The sequence below is a fragment of the Belonocnema kinseyi genome, chromosome 2 (genome assembly GCF_010883055.1).
Source record: "Belonocnema kinseyi isolate 2016_QV_RU_SX_M_011 chromosome 2, B_treatae_v1, whole genome shotgun sequence".
In the NCBI taxonomy this organism is placed as follows: domain Eukaryota; kingdom Metazoa; phylum Arthropoda; class Insecta; order Hymenoptera; family Cynipidae; genus Belonocnema; species Belonocnema kinseyi.
In genome coordinates this window covers 25307859-25328987 of record NC_046658.1, presented here as the reverse complement: position 1 = coordinate 25328987, position 21129 = coordinate 25307859, and the positions used below count along the sequence as shown (strand labels likewise).

Below are 21129 nucleotides of genomic sequence, written 5' to 3'. Positions count from 1 at the left end.
CAAGAAGTTCCCAGTGATAGGTGCAGACCGTGTCATGCATACGCTGAGTACCTAGAACACATACTATCCGGGTGTCCCACCTACGCGGGAACTACATACCTCTACATACATGATGCGGCCCCAAGAGTGCTTTCTTACCATCTTTGTCGCACTTAAGTTGTTGGCTTCGATCCTGTTCTCCCGAAGACTTCGAGCGAGATAGAGCCCATTCTCCAAAACGAGAAGTGCCAAATTACCTGGAACTACAATTTTCGGACCGCCGTATCCGCTGAACACTTGAGACCTGACATCTTTCTCCCAGACTTAGCGAAACGAACTATATTCGTGATGTACTTTCCGGCTCCAGCGAACTACAACATGACTGTTAAGGAGAAGGACTAGGAGGAGAGGTATCAAGACTTAAAAAGGGAGCAGCAAGGACTTTACCTAAAATAATCGTTTAAAGTAATTGTTCTAGTGGATGGTGCTCTTGGAGGCGCAAAGCTATCACTGGTTTGTAACCTTAAAGCCATTTCCGCGTGCCAAAAATATACCAAGGCATTTACGAAATGGACACACAAAGCTGTCATCCTGGGATCGCTTCGCGTCCTGAAGAGAGGCGAGGGTTTCTCCGGCCTGGCGTTGTGATTTCATCGTGCCCATGACCACTAATCTCAGGGTGGTGACAACGTGACCATAGGTGTGATTTACCGTGGTTCTGCTGGGCGCTGGTGTCATTTTGAGATGACGGTTGCTTCCAGTAGGACCCTGCAGTAGTTGTTCAACTTTATACACACACACACACAGACACACACATATAAATGTATATAATTAAATGTAAGTTTAAAGGCATGTTAGACCTGATAGTATTCGAGCCCGGGCGCTGTGCAAGTTGAACTTGGTACCCACGAGCGTAACAATTTTAATTTGACCCAGAAAATATTTCCACCTTACTTTCATCTTCTAAATGATTTTTAAAAATCTAAAAAGCTATTATTTTTAATAACAAAAATTGTTAATAGCTTTTTTCAAAAAAACAATTTTCAATCATTTTTTTCCCTCAACTTGAATGTACGATTGCACGTGAAAAAGTAAAAATGCAAGCATTTTTATGTTGATAACCGGTTTCTAAATAGACCTATAGTTTGGTGAATAAATATATAAATACGAGGACTAGAATTCAGTCAAGCTTAAAACTCATAGCAAAATGTAGGTGGGTACACTTTAAGTATTTTGCCCTATATATGTATATAATCATCCCCAAGCTCGTTTTAATTTTGTAGTTACATAAGTTTCTATACTATTTTGTTAACCTACTAAGAAAGTCGCGTAATATCTATTTTTACTTATTTTAGAGATATAAAAAATATATAGAAAATGATTTAAATCATACCATATTCAACAGTTCAGGTCCTTTAACTGAAATAAAATTGATTTCTGCCTCATTAGCTATTGCCTTTGCCATAAGGGTTTTCCCGCAACCAGGTGGTCCACACAGTAATAACCCACTGGGAGTAGATAAACCAAGCAATTCGCACTGCTCCGCTTGCTTTACAGGCGCCTGAAATATTAAAATAATTAATTAAAAAATTCAATTAATAAAACTAATGTATGTCTATTATGCCTTACTTATCCCTTATATAACAGTCTCCGACAAAAATAATACAGATTATGGTGCCCCAAAAAATTATATTTTACAAATTTCTAAGTGGACGCTCACCAAATAGTTCTTGCAAACAAATACATATTTACGTTGTTAGGTGCGAACCACGCAATAACAATGTACCCTTCTCTTTAAATTTAAAATATATGGTAGGAAATAAGAAGTACAATTAGGGTAATGAAATTACAGTGAATATGCATATAAGCATATTAAGCGTAGCGCTAATTTCTTTAGGCGTCGCGTGTACACCTACACATACATACAGACTAGACGCTAACCTGTTTGAGGCGCTGATGTGCACACAATCACGCTTCATGACATATTTTGAACGAAAAAAGGGATTAATAGTCCAAATTTGAAATTAGGAAAAACAGAAAAGATTGTATTAATTGAACCTTTGAGAAAATAATGAAAAGGAAAAAATGACACGAATAAAATTTTAATTAAATCATAAATAATACTTCAATTAAATCATGAATAATATTTCAAATCGATCTCATTTGCGTTATCACTTATCTCTTAAAATTGGCAATAACACGGATACCATTAAATAAATCAATTACGGTACAAATCAATTTAAAACCAAATCCTTAAAAACTTGCATTGTATGCTTGATTGACAAAGAATACTTTAATAAAAACTATAGAAAAAATATATTGCTTGGAATTCTAATAGGCTAATAACCTTTCCAATTGCTCAACTTATATCATTTTTTAAGACATCCGTGGTTACAAGAATGCAAGTTCACTGACTTTTAGAATGATTGGAATCGATAATGACGGATAATCAAACTATTGGAAGCAGTGTCACGAAAGAATACTGGTCGGGCGAGCAAAATGCAATTTTGCAAATAATCACTAACTACTCATCCAGAGGTGTTCTACGACCGAAAGCAGTGTCTCTCCAACCGACTCAAATCAGAGTGCATATCATAACCGAAACATATTAGAAAATCAGTCTTAATTTGACTACGCAGTGGACTCATTGTAATGAATTCCGTTGGTATTAATTTCGAACTCGTCAAACTTAAACCTTTTCATTTTTTTCCGAGTCACGGACTGATGTAAAATTAAATTCTTCAAAGATCGAAAAGAAGTAATCAGTTTATTCCGCTACGGTCTTATAATTCCCTAAGCTTTTTATTTATTAATAACCGGTCCTAATTAAAATCAAATTAAAAACTGAAAAATAAAAAGCAACATCAGTTCCAGGTCGGGTTCTCACTTTAAATATAAAAATCCCTCACAAACAGGAAATAAGTACTCCCGGAAGTCGGGAAGAAAGTCTGTCGTGGATTTTTATCCACGAGCCGGTTTTTAGACGAGGACGTAGATAACATTGAGCATGCATAAATAGTGTAACGCAGTTTCTCTTCGACTTCATGTTCAGAGGGTCCTAGATAATAATAAACTGCAGGGTGACTGCTTCTGATAGTGTGCGTTTACCCGGGGCAATTTACGGCCTAAATGTATTTTTTCATGGCGGACGCATGTTGAGAAGAAAAAGATGTATTTTTACAGAGTTCTACTTATTTACTAAGTGCCACACCGATCAAATAATTTGCATCGTCGCAGGATGTAAATTTATACCAACGTTTTTTACAGTGTACTCTTAGAACCGCATCATGTCTGTAGAGGTATGTAGTTCCCGCGTGAGTGGGACACCCGGATAGTATATCTTCTAGGTACGCAGCGTGTAGATGATATGCTCTGCACGTATCGCTGGGAACTTCTTGACATAAAATGTTGTCATGGTATAATAAGGTGAAAATGGTACTAACCTGTCACGCGAAAATGAAATTCTGTACCTGATTAAGCCCTGATGATCTGAGAAAAGCACAAGTTAGCTTTTTTGAAAAGGACTGTTCTTCTATAGTCCAGTGTAAGTTTCCATGCATTTTCTTTTGAAGTAGCTCTTGGCGAGATTTTTCAACCTCTTCTTTCTTTAATTCGGCTTTTAGAAGTGAAGCATCTAAATAGTCATGCACTTTCCTCATTTCTGATGTTAACATTCAGGCCAAGGTTTTCGGCCGCCTGCTCCGCAGACAATTGCAGCGATATAAGTTGCACTCAGAACAATTCGGTTATGAAGACACTTGAGATTCAGAAGTCCGCATTCGCCTCGACGGCCTGACGTGTATATCCGCGGAACGGACGAACTAGGCCCTAAAAAAGTAGAGTAGAACCGGGCAGGTAAGCATGTTAGTCGCAGATACTGTGTCCAACGCCGACAGATTTGAAGACCAAATCTGTCAAAGAACATGCTTGTATCTGCTATGGAGAGATGCCTTCACTGATGTTACGTCCTTAATGCGACTTTAAGGTACGTCCAGGTACATTTAGGTCTCTCTAGCGTAAAGATGTGCAATAACACGTATATCCACAGGCTCAGGGTCATCGTGAACATCACTAATCTTTTGTTTTTCTTCAGATTAATCTTGGGACACTCATTCAATCCAAAGTTCATACCAATCTTTCTTATTTACTTTTTGAATATATTTACAAGATTGATGGACGTTTCTCCTCAAATGTTATGAGGTTGTCACAAAACTCCTAAAAGCGGAGATTATCAGTATCTGCTTTCAACTTTAAAATGATGTAAAGGTTTTTGACAAAGGTTGTAGTAATAAAAGAGATGATTATTTTTTTGGTTTTTATGGTAGATATATTTTGTGTTGTAAAACAAACAACGTTTTAGAGTATACAATATTCTTACCATGAAAAAACAGAAGGAGTTGTGTACATGGTTAATTCCTTAAAAGCTAAACTTGCCGATAGATCATTATTCCTTTTTCACTTTTACCTATGGCAAAGTAGTTTTTTATTTATGTAATTATTAGAGTGGACCAACACATGATAGACATACCATTATCACGGATGTAGTGAGAGGCTTGACAAGTTTGCAATTACTGCAGACATTTACTTGGGCTGTCTATAAACAAGGTTTCCACGAAACGAAGAAGGCGAGGTTAGTTCACATGGCGCGGACAGATTCGTGTGACTTTATAGATTTTTAAATATTTAATATAAATTACTGGCTTTAATTATATTTCTATATGAATAACTCAAATGTTGTATGCCTGTTCTTTTATTGACTGTATTATTAGTTTTGTCAATATAGTACATTTCTTTTAAAACTTTTTAATAAAACCCACAAAAATTGATTTTCAAAAAACTTAGGTAAATAATTTTTAATCTTGATTCAAAGTTTTTATCAAATAAAGGAACACGAAGAAAACGAAATGGATTTTGGCGGCCGTCGTCTTTATTGATTGTTTATGAATTTTCATTCCAAATTTTCCAAAACTTTCCTCCTTTTTAAAACTTCAATTTGAGGTTTAATTTGTATAAAAAAATTAACTTAATTTACAAATTGAAATTGAAATTGGAAATAAAGTGTATCGTAAATTATAGTATAAAAGGTTAGACTACCCGGTGTGAACGACGGCGAGACTTAATTTATCGCGGCCGTAAGTCTTCGCACGATTCCTGGAAAACAAAAAAAAATGACAGAAAAACTTCTTATCAGTGTTACGCTTGCCGTATCAGTTAACACCTGCTGAAAGTGATGAGCCCTGGTCTAAAGTACTAAAGACATATTATCCATTTATCTGATATTGCCTAATATGGTTACGATAATTAATAAGCAGCGTAACGACACTATTTTAAACTAATCTTATTATAGCAGCATTTAACTTTGGCACCGTACTTCGAAATTGATTTCATTACCATAATCTAAATTATAATCTCCTTTATAAATTGCCAGGGTGGCCGAATTTTCTTTGGGAACCAAATGTAAAAATTTACAGAGGGTGTGGTTCGAAAGAAATAGTTTTTCAATCCTAGAAATTACTAAAAATAAGTCATTATGCATGACAAATACTATTTATTCAGAAATCATAACAAATGGTATTAGTACGAACTTATGTTAGTCTAAGTTTTTAAGATAGTCTATGAAAAAATTATAACATTTTAAGGACTTTATATTAGAAAATGTATATAATTTTTAATAATTAAAAAAATACTGGGTATGACTTCCAGGGTCTCCACGATGAGAACTTAAAATTCAGAAATACTCAAACAACAATATTTTTTTGATGGTATCACGAAGCGAAAACAGAACGAGTCAGAGCGTCGGATTGTGATATCGTGTCTGATTATCGATCGGCTGTGTGCACCATGTTTAATCCTAATGCATACTCTTAATTGAGGACTTACGACCTAACTCACAAAGCAAACCCCTGCAAATTTTAGGATTAGATCTGGCACTAAGTACAAGCGGAGCATTATATCCACAACTGAGCTACAAGAGGCCCATGTTGAAGGATGAAATTGAGAAACTAAGCCTTCTCGATGAACAAAACTGGATTGCACACTAGGTGGATGAGGTTTTAGATGTTCCTGCAGCTTTTCTGGGACAATCTAGGAACCCGAAGGCATTCCAGTGTTCAAACTCCCTTTAGAGGTTCTGCACTATTTAATGTTTGCAACCTTTGATAGAAAAGGCGCCAGCGTTAGAATTTATCCTGTCGCAGTATGAGCAGATAAGGCGAGCAAAACTATCATCCTGATGTCCTCTTCCTATCCTCTATGTCCTCCGAGACAAAGTATCCATGACGACACGACTCCGACATAATTACATATAAAAGAAAGACAGTGCGAATTAGCGATAAACATATTCTAAGTGAATTAAAATCAGACCTGAGCGTGACCTTTCAGCCCAAATCATAAAATTATCCAATTTGCTTCGGGTTAGAGAAATGCTTATTGTGCAATGCTGAATAAATTGCAAAATCATACTTGTCGCGGACAATTATCCAGGGTGGTCGCTGATGGAATAACCCCCAAAAGGAGGTGTAACAACCGTGCCGAAGGCTGAAGGGCACCTGGATGAGGAGTCTTAAACGATAATTCGGGAATACCGAGTGAACTCCTAGAGTATGTATCCATGCATGCTGGGCTCTACAAGGATGGACATTGCCCTCAAATCTGGGTGAAATCGATGCCACCCTTCGTGAGGGTATCTCGTAGGAATTGTAACAAAACTATTACCATAGAATAGAGCTCGGAACGGCCCTGCACGAAAGGGTTGCTGCGGCGCATCCGAGATGGGTCGAAACCCCCCGACGGGTCCCGAAGTTATGGGCGACGGAACGTACCGTCTTCAGTCTAAAGTCGTCCGCCAAAGTGTGTCCTAGTTTTGCTCCCCGTGCCAATACTCTCCCAATTCTCTACGAGCTTCTTGGAGTGATCCCTGTCGTCACGATCGCCTGAGGAACCCTTCCCGACAGCCTAACACCCGGCCGTCGCCAGGACTAACCGAAACATGTTGGAGGAGGGACTAACCACCGCATTGACCGTTAGCACCCTGCCAAGGGCTACCGGCACTTCGATCAATGTAAGTGGCAATAAATGTTCCTTTCGTTATTTAAATTCTAGCCTTCTTTTATTGTTTTTTGAACTTTCTCGGCATTTCCACTATTTAGTTTATTGTGTAGCGAGAGCTTTGGTTTATTCAAATCTAAGGCTAAGACTGATGATGGATCAGAAGACAAATGACGCTTGCATTAACTGAATAAGAAGATAAAAAGGCCACGCAGAATGCGCCCCGTGTGTAGTGTGTGACTGACTTCATAACACCAGGTAGAACGTTCACGTAAAAGGTTCAAAAGTTTGCCCAAGAACTGAGGTTCTACAATCACATAGTGAACAAGTCAAATCTGCTGACAATCAACGGGTGTTATCTGACGTAAGAAGAAGAGTACAGAAGATGGAGAGATGGGTCAGGTATAATCAACAGTTTCTCGTTGACACATTGAGCTTTTTCAGCGATCTCCCTGTTTCTGTCGAAATCCACCCCAAGCCCAACGAGGTAGATACTTTTTGGAGAAAGATATACAAGATACCTAAAACATCAATTAGCGCGTCCTATCAATTGCCTGCATTGACTACCAGAAAGCTTTCGATTCAACCTCTCATAGACTCATCATCTGTCGGTTGGAAAGCTTGAGGATCCAACTACGCATAGTGAGCTGCATAGAGAGATTGATGTCCCTTTGGAAAACTAGATTTACCATCTCATCTGGAATTTAGCAAGTGAGAACGAACAACGTCACCTTCCAGATGGGCGTATTTCCGGCTGATACCATGAGTTCTCTGATCTTTTGCATCACACTTCAGCGTCTATTTCTCACACTACGTAATTATTCTGGATACTCCTAAGGCAACAGTAATCACCAGGAGCATAAGGTCACTCATGTGTTTTATATGGATGCCCTGAGGATCTATTATTTTTGATCTATGATTCTTGAAGATCTATGACTTGAATATCTATGACTCTGATGCAAGCAAACTGCAACTTGCTCTCAATATGGTCAAGAAGTACACAAGAGAGATTGGGATGAACTTTGGAATGAACAAGTCTGCTAAGATTAATCACATAAAAGGAAAGAGTATTTGCGTTCAAGATAATCCTGAGCTTCTTGATATAAGTATTAGACATGTTGACACTGGAGAGACCTATACATAACCTATTCATGACCGATTTGTTCTTGATACTTCCCTTCTAAAAGCCGAAATAAAGGGAGCAAAGTAAAGAAATTAAAGTTTGTCAAATTTTGCCAGAAGTTAATGAAAAATAAAATGCACGTACACTTTAAGAGAAATGTATAAAAACAGTCCTTGTCAAAAGACCAAACTTTTGCTTTCCCCAGATCAGCAGGACTTAATTCAGATACAAAGGGTTTTAGTTGCATATGCCAGGACGGTGTAATTTTCATTTTAGTATACCGTAACCACATTTAACGTCAAAAGTTCCCAGCGACAGGTTCAGTACGTATCATCCACACGCTGAGTCGCCTAGAACATACTATCTGGGTGTCCCACTTACGGAAACGACGTATCTCTAAATATATAATGCTGTCCTAAGAGTGCTTTATCACCATCTTTGTCGCTCTTACGGTGTTGATCCGACGCTGTCCTGCTGAACGCTCCGAGGGAAATGGAGACAATTGTCAAAAACGAGGAGTGTAAAATTTTCTGGAAATACGATTCTCGGATAACAGTCTCCATTGCACTCTCAAGGTATGACTACAACATCACTGTTAAGGAGAAGTAAAAGAAGGAGAGGTATCAAGACCTTAGAAGGGAGCTGCAGCGAGTTTATCCTAAATATTGGGTTAAAGTAATTGTCATTGGAATCAGTGCTCTGATAGAGGTAAAACTATCACTGGTTCGTAAGTTTAAAGCCATAACTGCGTGCCAAAAACATTCCAAGTTTTTTGATTTGGAAACAGAAAACTGTTATGCTTGGATCGCTTGGTGTCCTCAAGACACACGAGGGTTGATATTAAAAATCGGAATAATACGTTAGAAGGCTTAAGCGTTAAAAATAATACTTTATGGCGAATAGTGAGAACTTTAACTAAAAATAAAAATATAGTGCCTACCCTCCATGGGAAGAATGGTTTACTTTTTACTGGCGAGGATAAAGCCATTAAATATAGGGGAACTGTAAATGCCAGTGTATATGGGAGTGAAGGTAGATCTGGTTACTTCTAAGAAAATGAAAAAGGTACCTGAGGAACAAAGTAAAAAAAATGCTAAGGGTTGATGGCGTTCAGAATACGGTCTTGGAGAATATCCAAGGAAAACTTGAAAGTACATGCTGAGGAAATACAAGGGTCGATTTCATGAAAAAATGGCACACGCTGGTATCTTACACTTGGTCTACAGTATAAAAAACTGTCTTCAAACATCGCAATTTGTACGAAAAGAAAAAAAAGCACATGCTTCTTTTAAATTGTAAATAATTACAGATAACTCAACTAACCACATCTAATTAATATCACTTCATTATCTTAATTAGAACTGAAGATAGTACAGTTATATAATTATGGACAAAAATGAACAATTATTTGTATTTTGAAAATGTTTCAACGGCAACTTGTTCAGAAAAGAAACTAGAAAGGAAAACATTCCAAACCTCACATAAGGAGAACCTACAAATTTCTGAATTTTGCTTGGATTCATTGTTCTCCCAGTAATAGATCATTATCGAACTTTTGATGCTTCTGACCACTTGTTCCTATAAAAAAATGTGGGTTTTTATCCTTTACGACTTTTACTTTAAGAAAAGTTTTATTATAATACCGATTTCTAATTTTTCTTCATTCAATTCAACTATATAATTCAATTATAAAAAAAAATGGTTAAAAATGATTATTTTGCCTTGATTTGCATAAAATTAATAGTGAATCGCAGTAAAGAAAAAATCGAAAAAGCAGGCAGAAGGAATCAAGCAGACAATCAGGAATGGAACCTGAGCTAACTAACAGTTGAAAGCTAAAATTCTATGTAGTTTTTTGCTACTTCAGGATGAACATTTAACATAAATTTCAGTCTAGTAAGAGCGGGGCTGTTTTCACATACTTGTCCGGATATGCCATTAATTTTATTTATGATCTGATGGTCATAATTGGCTTTTAAGTCGCTTGGGACCTCGAACTAAGTGGAAACCACATGCGAAGGGAAAACTTTGGATCGATCAATTAACTCTTTGATCAATACATTTATATTTTTTCGTCCATGAATCATATGGAAATTTACGAAGGATATAACTTCGCTTGCTAACGACCTAAGAATTATTGCAATGGCCTACAATACCATAGTACGAAAAGAAACTCGCTTTTCGCTTTTCGCCTATTGGAAAAACAAACAATAACGATATTTTCGTTCTCGTAAAAGTATAACGATACCGTACACACGCAATCCGTTTAAAAGCATTTTACTTTTAACTGTCCATACAGCAAAGATGCAAAAGAAGGAATAACAATCGTTATCAAAAGATTGCTGTATTCAATTAAAAATTTTCCTTCTATAATCGGAAAAATTTTCAAACTAATCCCTCTTCCAGACAAAAAACAAAATTTCTTGCTTGCTGTACTTTCTGAACACTAACTTAATGGTTAATGAACGAAGATTTTAAAAAAACCGTATATGTATGTATCAATCTATTGTGCGTAAAAAAGTCGAAAAAGTAGCTTTTCGATCTAAAACAATGGAATACCAAGTTTGGTTAAAAAATATGAATATTTAGGGCAAGTCCCAGATTTTGAAATTATTGAAATGTATCGTAAGTTAGCTACGTATCTCCTATCATCGTATATGGGAGCGTTCACTTATGATGTTACGAACGGAGGGACAGGGGGGGGGGGTCTTGTCAAGCGTGACAAATCGTGACATATGGGGGGATGATTCATTCTTCGCGTGATGTCACGGAGGGTTTCCTTGTTTTTAATTGACAACCTCAAAAGTATCAAGCCCATATATATCGTAGCTGTTTGATATGTTCTTTGAGAAGAATAAAAAAAGTGTTAATAATCAGGTTTATATTTTTGATTATGTTCATGCAAGGTTTGATTCCCATATTTAAGAAGATTCCGAAAAGTATTTTTTAATTATTTTAAAAAATGTGAAGGGGGGGGAGGGTGGTATCGAAAGAACGTGACGTAATGTTATAGGTGAAGGTCTCGTTAATTCGTGACTGAGCATGACAAATGGTACGGGGGGTAAAAAGCTTGAAATAAAGCGTGACTTCATATGTGAACGCTCCCGATGTTCTGTTTGCATGCATTATGGATACAGAAATAATGAAGTTTATTCATTATAAGCTTGTTTAATAAAAAACCGTCAAAAAACCAATAAAGTCACAACCTTAAAATAAATTTAGGCAGAAAAGAGGTGCCATATGCAAAGGAAAAAAGGGGATGATATCTGGCAGAGTGTAGTTCCATGTCGAGTCCTCCCAGGGCTCTAGTTCCAAGGATTGTTTATTTTCCCTCAATTTGAAACGGAAGTTAGGTATTAGGTATTTTCACTTCAGCCACCGGCTACCTTTACTTTGTTAACTGCTGAAGGAAAACAAAGGATCAAATGCATGGAATTTGGTCCATTTTTCTCATTTTTGCTAATAACTTCGTAAAAACTAATTTTTTTCTAATCGCAGAGTCAAATTAAAAAAAATGCTTACCACTTAGGCCACCGCAAAATCTTGTTTGCTTTTTAAAGCCGGTATAAGTTGTCGAAAGCGCAGTTTTCCGAAGATGGCTTTGTGGCGGGCTACTTTACCAACCACACTCCCTGAAGCCCCCGTCACTGCCTTCCCAAGGCGCTCTACGACCTGTGAATGGCAGGAGAGGTCACTGAGAACTAGTGACGAAGTCCCTGTAACGGCTAATTGCTGCAGGTTTTCTTCCGCTTGATGTGCAGTGAGAGGCGGCTCGGCTATATTCATTCCCTTTTTTTCCCTCGATGAAATCATCTCCATGTATTCTTTGGTAGTAAATTAAATTTTCGGCACGATGAAGCGACACAACTTCAGAACCTTTTCCTTGCGTGCACATTTTTTATTTGTTTAGGGTTTCTGTACTCGAGGAACGCAAGGAAAAGGCTTTATCATTGTATTATTTCATTAAATAGCAATTAAAAAATAAAAACTACTTTTCTAATAGTTATATAGAAAAAATTTGTTTTTACGATGATATTAGCAAAAAGAGGGCAAAAAGGGACCGAATCCCTTGTTTTCCCCTCAGCAGTTAACGAAGCGAAGTTAGCCGGTGGCTGAAGTGCAAATACATACATTACATTAAGCAACTCTGTACTGAATAAACTTTATTATTTCAATACCCATCATGACTGCCAACAGGACATACACGATTATAGGAGATATGAAGCTAACTTACGTACATATCAATGATTTAAAAATCTGGTGCTTGCCCTAAATATTAATATTTTTGAACAAAACTTAGTATTTAAACATTTATGACCGAAGGACATCGGGAAACGTGTGGGCCACCAAAATTTTCGGAAAAAACACTTTTTCGACCCCTCCTAGTGTAACGCTATCACCATGCAAACCCCATCGAGTTAAACTTAAGGTACAATGAACGTTTTCATCTCACAATCGGCTCGTCCATGCCTAGATGGGCACTAGTACTTGAACTGTTGCAATTGAAAGTCTGCTCTACGGCCACACTTACAAAGTTATAATGAAAGCGTTTTAATTGTTACGAACCGTCCTGGTGCATAATTAAACTTTTTATTCCACCTATTTTAAATTAAAATCAACTCTCCAGGAGGATATACGAAACGTAAGCATTATTAAAACATAAGCCAGCATGAACACTCCTTCACCCATGCCAATAAGCTAGAGTAAGATAGATAGGCGTAAGGACATTGTTGTGTTCGTAAATTAATATTTTTAATTAATATTTTTGCCACTATTATTCTTTCATGTATTTGTCATACATTTCGAAAATATTTTTTAGGTCAGAGAGAGGTTTAAATTATTTTTTTCTTTGCATATATTTATATCAGACCTTAACCTTTTGTCACATAGGTGAGTCTTTTACGACCCAGTCAAATTTTTCCGCTTCAGCCTCTTTGAAACCCAAAGATGGTGGGATTAGATCCCCCTCCTTAAAAAATCTTCTTGGAAGTGGTGAATAAACTGCAAAGGGACGCTTCAATTGATCATTGTGTTTTCGATGAAGTAATATTTCAAATCAAGCTTGTGCCTTAAACGATCTACCTGTGAGACCGCGTTAGTGTTTTGCGACGGTTTGGATCAATCCTTATTTGCTGATGTATACCTGCAAAGTTAGAAAAAAGAAAAAGGTGTGCGATATTCCCATCTAACCAAGTTTTTTTATGAAAATTAGATGATTATGCAATAAATAAATATTGAGTTTCGAAAGAAAAGTGGATTTTTTATTCATTTATTATATGCATGAATTACAAAAAATTACCATAATTTAAAGCATTCAAATAAATATACTTTTTGGAACTAGAAGACATATGACTGTAGTTTTCTGACAGGTCCTGATTTGTTCTTTAAAAACCTCAAGTACGGTTTCTTAATATTTATTTATTTCAAAGTTACAAATTTGTTAACTAAATGAACATTTTCTCAAGTTTTTGTTTATATTCGGGCCTATGAAATTTCACGAAAAAAATGCTACCTGAATCAACCGTTATGCATACCAAAGGATATCAACTAAACTGGGTGATTGCCGTCTAACAGTAGTTGTGCTATCAAATATACTTAGCGGCAAAACATTAAAGAAGATGGGCGGGGGGGGGGGGGTAATTCTTTTCTTTAAAAGTTACTGCTACTGCAATGTTAAACATACAAAGCTGAAGTTTACATAAAGTAAAGAATAAGAGCTGTACCTTTGGTTATAAAAATTGCGAGGAACTGTTTACCATAGTGACTGATTATGGGAGAAGTATTTACGCATACGATGGTAGAGAAGTGGAGGAAAGCGCCGCTGCCAGTCAGGCGGGCGCTCCCGCCGAAATTGAATGCATGCGGTCAAATAGAAAAAACTGGAATATCTCCACAACCAATTCACGTATTAAAGATTTTTTCCCTTCTTTTTAAATTTAGGCTAGCTTATATAAATGCGAAACTTAAACAGTATTTTTTTTACAGGGCCTACGCCAACCAAATCCCCCAACAAGGCTTCACCCTTGGAACCCACACAGGTTGCGTCCCGGACCACCCCTTCACTTTGCGTACTTGACTCGAATAGGACATTTTCTGCATTTTTTAAAAAAGCACATTGTGACACTCGTGCAAAAAAGTGGAAATCCATGCAGGCTGTAAAGTTAGCAACACAAGACGGAAGCGAGTACTAAGGATGGCACGGGCCTTCGGCTCGTACGCTGGGTGGTATTCGCTTCCGTATGTTTCTTCCAACTTCACAACCTTCATCAAAAGTTCACTTCTCTGCATTTGTACCACAATGTAATATTGTTTTTCTTGATTCCTTGGGATTTTACCATCTCTTCCCATTTTCTCTTCTTTTAAATTAAATAAATTAAAATTGAAAAAAGGTCAGTGCGTCAGTCATTCAAAAGAAAACACTTTTCATCATTGAAATCACAAGGTAACAGCGAGGCCAAAAAGAGAAACATCTTGAAATTATCAGATGGTAATCACGATCTCAAAAAATAAACAAATCAATAAAATTAATTTTTCAGCTTGAACCTCCGGTACATTATAGCAGTCAAAGCTCTTTTACAGGTTCTAAATATTAAAAATTATTATCATGTACGTTACATTCATCACAAGTATATATCCATACTTTATACTTATTTCCCCGTCACGCTGCATAATAAAAAAATTTTATTTGAACCTAATAACTTAGTATGTCTCGAGCTATTCAATATTAAATGTTTAAATTATAATTTTTCACGAAGAAAATTCTACCTGAAACAACCTTTAAACATAGCGAAGGATATGAACTAAAGTGGGTGATTTCCGTCTAACACTACTTGTGCTATCAAGTATACTTAGCGACAAAACATTAAGGAACAGGAAGGGGGGGGGGTAATTTTTTTAAAAAAATTACTGCTGTTGCAATGTTAAACATACAAAGCTGAAATTTACATCAAGTACAGATTAGAGTTGTACTATTTGTTATAAAATTTTCGAGGAACTGACTTATTGTTTTGTTGTTGATCATAGTGACTGATTATGGGAGAAGTATTTATGCAGACTGTGGCAGAGAAGTGGAGGACACCAATTGACGTGCAAAATTTCTTTCCTTTTTTTTTTAAATTTGGCTAGCTTTCCGTGCCGATTACAAACCCGATGAAGAATTCTCGAAAAAGATTTAATCTGCTGCCTGTAATGTACAACTATTTCATTTATTTTCTTTTATTTAACGAATAATTTATTCTTTATTGGATAGTCTGTCAAGTGCATCTTACTGCTTAGAACACCTTCATGTAATAAATTAGTATGATCTGATTATGCGGACCCGAATGAGATAGCTCGTTGAGGAGAGAAACTTATAGCAGCAATGTATGCGACTAAAAAAGAAACTGGAACCCTCTAGGAGTTGCGTTTCTTATATTTCTAAAAGTCCACTCTGAAATATGCTTTCAAACTGTAAGACTTACCGCTAACTAAAGGTACTGCTAAGCAACATTCGTTTCGAACGTACAAGCAAACTCAGCAATGGCTTGGGAATGCCAAAGAATCAAATCAAGCGAGTAGGAAACTGTCCACAAATGGGTTGGTTCCAGTACTCAGTAGCGACGTTTTGGTTATTGATGAGCTCATTAAAAAATCACCTACAGATGCGAAACTGGATGCAAAAACGGCACATGCAGTTGCAAAAGGCACAGCTTACGATGCTCCGAGCTTTCTTCCGGTTTTTATGGTGAAATCTACTCAAACATTGAAGAAGTGTTTCTTGACCCTGAGGAGGAAACTGAAAGAAATCTTTCAGACATCGAGCTTCTAGATAGCCAATTTTATACAGCGATTGATCGGACTGTGTACATGGGCTTTTAGAGACATGTCGTTTAGGCGTACTTTCTCCATAAGAATTGTGAAAACTATGACTTATGTGGTATGTTTGGATTAGGAAAATAACGAGCTATGTATATGTGTTATCAAAGGTAAAATAATATTTGTTATATTCAAAATATGATTGGTAAAAGTTAACCTACTTTTGAAGGACAATTTGCCGGCTTGTAATGATTATTTCGAAAAATGTATAACACATAAATGTAGATAAAGTCTTTCTGAAAAGATTCACGTGTATGAAGGAATTATTGCTTTTAAATAACTGCTAAAAACATACCCGAACGAAAAGCATTTTTGGGTTAAATGAATGGCAAGGAACTACCGATTCTGGCGGCCAAATGCTAGAGAGATCGTTAGACACGCCCAAGCTGTCGTACTCAGTCACTTTTCTCATGAAAAACTGAATATAATAATTCTTCAAAAATAGTCGTAAGAAGTTGAAATCAAGTTTGAAATATTGAAAATGCTCTTTTTGAATTTTCGTCAGATTGAAGCATTTCACGGAGATAGTTTTCGAAAAAATTCCAAAACATTACAAAGAACTTAAAATAATGAGAAAAAATGCTACAAAATTTCCAAAAATCCCTTTGGTTGATGATAATACATTTCGAAGGGTTCTACGAAGAATAGGTTATCTTTTTGTTATCGTTAAGAATTAGGCTAACTTCATTTTGTATGTAATTTATTAACACGTAGAAGTGTTAAAATAAATAAAAATCATTTAAAATTTCTTGTTTTGAAAATTATAGGAGCCTAAATTACATTATAAACTGTAATACATAATGCTGAAGTTTTGAATTCGTTGGAAATATTTCGAAAAATAATACGTTATTTATTCCTCCTGAAAACTTAGCTAAATGAAGTAAGCCTATTTCTTAACGGGAACAAAAGATAGTCTATTATTCGTAGAACCCATCGATTTTTAGTTTATATACAAAAATTTTAAAGAATTGAAGAAAATTAGATGAAATTCATAAAAAATTCAAGCTGCATTTAAAAAGCCAACGAGTGAATCGAAAAAAATCTAAAATATTGCCTTCAAACTGTTGATATAAACAGTATTTAGAAATACTCTAAGCTCCTTTGAAACCTTTTAAAGCTGCTGAAAATGTCAAGGATTTTGACCAAAATACGTTACAATGATATTTTAATGAAAAGAATGATATTTTATGAAAGCATGGGAAATGTATGAAAGTACATTGGGAGTTATGAAATTCCTTAAACTCAGAGAAATAATTAAAAATCTTATAAGATAATGTGCAATCTTTTTAAATATTTTCAAACCTCATACGTCCTGAAATTAATTAAGAAAATTCCTTGGAATGTTTTGAAATCACCTAAAATACTTCGAATTAAAAGCTCCTGAAAATGCCTTTGAAGGTTATAAAATACCCTAAAATCTGACAAATTTCTTCAAATTCTTGAAATCTATTTAAAAGTTCTCGGAATCTTTATAAATATCCAAAAATATTTTCAAAACTTCAAGATAATTAAAAAAGGTATTGAATGAAAAGTGACTAATGTTCTTTTTTACATCATTCTTGTGTTAAATATATTGTTGCTTTTTGAGGTCAACTTTGTTTAACGACTAGGGTTTGAACTGATGATCAGCTCTTTCAGCTGATGAACGAGCGCCAATTTTCATCCGATTGAGTTCAATTTGAAAATTTCAAAGTGCAAATTTCATTTGTTAAAATGTGCTAAGTACATTTTTCAAGGTACCTTTTTCGAACTACCCTATTGTGTATATGTATACAATCCATTATTCATAATTTTAGTATAAAGAAATGCTATAAAATTTAAACAATTCGCTATCCCAACGTAGCAATTTTCCTCAAATAAATTTAAAATTTTTAAAAATTTATGTAGTTTACCACTACATAACCAGTACTGTTGGTTTTGCACCTCGCCAGTACCGCACGGCAGTAAAATGAAGCGCTACCAGCCAGTACTAGCCCAGTACAGATACCTAGTGCAGGGACTTCGGCAATGTGTACTAGACTGATGATTAAAAAATGACTGATTTTAAACAATTGACTTGGACAAAGTAACCCTACTTTTGAAGACTAATTTCGTCGTTTGTAACGATTACTTAATAATCAAAAAATATGATTCTTATAACAAAGACAACCTTTTCTAGTAGAATGATAACTTTTAATCCAAATATGTACTTGATATCAAGTATCCTTGTAGCTAGTTCATGAGAAACTATTGTTAGAAATTATGACTTTGCGGTATGTCTGGATCCATAAACGAGTCAGATAGATAAAGCTTTAAAGATCAACTGAGATTGAAAACATTGACCGATTTTTATCAATATTTTCTATTTACTCATAATAATAAAACGAGGCTAATGCAGTATATTAAAATTTAATTAATTAATATTGTACAAAATTCGAAGTTTTTTCCGCCGTGTCCAATCTCAAACAACGGGAAGGTCTCGCGTGGCCAAAAACCGTCTGCTCGACAAACTACCAACCGCCGCAAGGGAACCCGTTTGCAGACAATGCCTGACTCAGGATGACGGTCCCCTGACGATGACTTTCTCCCAGGCAATTTTTTAAAAACTTTTTTCCTCTGTACCCTTTTTTGTGAAAATATTGTAATTATAATAGGATGCCGAACTTCTTTTTCACTAATAAGCTCCACCCTTTGGGGTGTGTTAATCATATTTCTGTCTTTCTCTAACACTCAACTCCAGAGTTCCAACGCTAGTACATAGCCCACTTAAGTTGTAGCACTCAATATAGGCGCTGATGAAGACGATGTACTTGATTTAGATGTGACGATGGAGTAAATGTAGCCAGTAAGATACTGAAACTACATTAGTATTTTAATATTTGTAGTATGTGTAATGTTAATAGTAATTACGTGCTAATGAAATTAATGAAATAACGGAGTTACTTCAAATTTAAAACATTTTTTTCTTTATATGGTCATGAAAAATTCATAGATATTGGATGTTTGAAAGAATTTTATTGTCATGATTTCTTTTCATACGACCTATATACATTTCAACCCCAATGTGAGTCTTCTTCAAGGTGAACACATAACCTATGTCAATATTAAAAAGGATGCATATAAAATATGTTTAAATGTATAAATATATCGAAAAATGCATAATTTGATAAAACTCTGAAATCGACTAAATTAATATAAATAAATGAAATTTTGTAAAAAGAACATCTGCACAATTAATCCCTATGTTGTTACGATTATGTTTTCCGCCTTGTCCAATACTCCAGAAAATTCTTCATCTGCGTTTGTTTTCGTATTTACGTCATTTTTCAGCTTCTAATGAAGTTCGGCTATCGTTTTCGGCAAATTTCTGAAAAACGGTCGACCTATTTCGATGTATATTGTGTCACACTAATTCCAAGACATAGGTTGTCAGTGCATTGTAATCTTCTGTTCTTAATTGCTTATGAATCAATTTTTTGCTCTTCTTTTGAAGTCGTTACTCAATGTTTGTCTTTGACATACGTTCTCGCTTTCGGGGTCGTGATTATGACAAAAATCGTTTCCCGTAACATTTTCGTGCTCGTTATGTTTTAGAAATGCTCTACAATTGTTTTTTGTGCCACACCAACGTCGAATATCGTCACTTAATAGTTTGTGAAACTTAAATTTATGTCCTTTTATGCCGAAGAGAGGTTTCCCTTTTTCAACGAACATAAACTTACTTATAACACTGATGTGATTTAAATTATTTAACGAGGACATGGCGAGTGTTAAATTTTCACAATCTATAACGTGAAACTGCTTACAGCCAGGATGGGTCTCACAGAACGCGTTCAGGGGAATTGAGCAATGGAGAGGGCAGTCGTGTTCATCCCTCCCAGGACTCAACTCGTACACTACGAAAATTATAACTGAGTAGCCGAGACTCAATTCATATGCAGCCCTGATGGACAATTGAAACTGCAATCTGTATCCTTCAGGTCAGTTGCCTTCGACCTTCGAAGTACAGTTCTTCATTTTAAAGTGGGTTGTGAGTGAAGTGTTTTTAAAGAGCCTTGAGTTTTGGAGTTTATAGCGTCTTTCAGTTAAAGCACACAGTTAATACCTGCATCCAAATTTTAAGGTAAGTCAATTAATTACATATTTTGTTAATAGATTTTGATGGCTGTTTTCGGAAAGGTTTCTTTTCCCAGCTCGTCCATGACTAACGTTACGCGTTACCCTTAAACTACATTACGTTAACGTTACACCCAGAAAAAAGTTTTGTTGAATCAAAGAATCTTTCTTTAAGTTAAAGAAATTCTAGTATTAATATACGGTCAAAGAAATATTTGTTAGATTTAAACAAAAATGTTAAAGAAATATTTCGTTAATTTAAACGGAAAATTTCTTTAAATTAAAGAAACATTTCGTTCCTTGAAATCAAATATTTCTTAGAATTAAAGAAATATATTTTTTTACTTGACCTTTATATTTCTTTAAATGGAGTAACCGTTTTGGTTGAAAAAAGAGAACAGGTTAGTTTAAAATGAATATAAATTTTCTTTGAATCCAGTAATGACAATAATAATAATTCCAATTAAATAGAAGCAAGAAGCGAAAAAAATTCAGTTTTCTTCGCACGTGAATGTTTGTTCAATAATCGTATTCGACCATTCAAGTTTTTAGAAACTTGAATGGTCTATTTGTTCACCTGAGGAGAAAAGTTTATTTTAATATTTTTTGTGCATAAATGAATATGATTCTTTTCTAATTTACAATTCTTCAGGCAAAATTAAGGTAAAAAGATAAATTGGGACGAAAATGTACACAGAAGTAACAAAAATTTACACAAAAGCAAGGTTAGGTCGTGCATTATAAAAGTATATATTCACAAGGTAGAAATCGGCTACGCTTTCTGTAGATCCCTACGATGCAAAGATATAGCACACTTCATTATCACACATTTTAACTATTTAAATTATTACCAAGAGCCGCCCGCATCCGCATCCTCGCAAAAATTTGACAACACGTGTTCCGAAAAACGCGGTAACGTGAAACAGTCAAACAGATTTTTTCTGTCAAAATATCTCAAGTGTGCCACTTTTGAATCGATAGTTCTATTTTCAATCAATTTATACAGTTTTCGACTCGTTTTTATAACAAAA

The 21129-nt window shown here is 35.5% G+C and overlaps 1 protein-coding gene across 2 annotated transcripts in view; it reads right to left on the bottom strand.

The window, feature by feature from the left end:
- Positions 1-21129, bottom strand: part of LOC117168502 (nuclear valosin-containing protein-like) — a 253892-nt gene that overhangs the window by 55955 nt on the left and 176808 nt on the right. For both annotated transcript variants that reach the window (XM_033354215.1, XM_033354216.1), the window contains one exon: positions 1373-1540. In XM_033354215.1, the coding sequence (XP_033210106.1) occupies positions 1373-1540 (168 nt within the window). The remainder of the gene's footprint in view (positions 1-1372; positions 1541-21129) is intronic.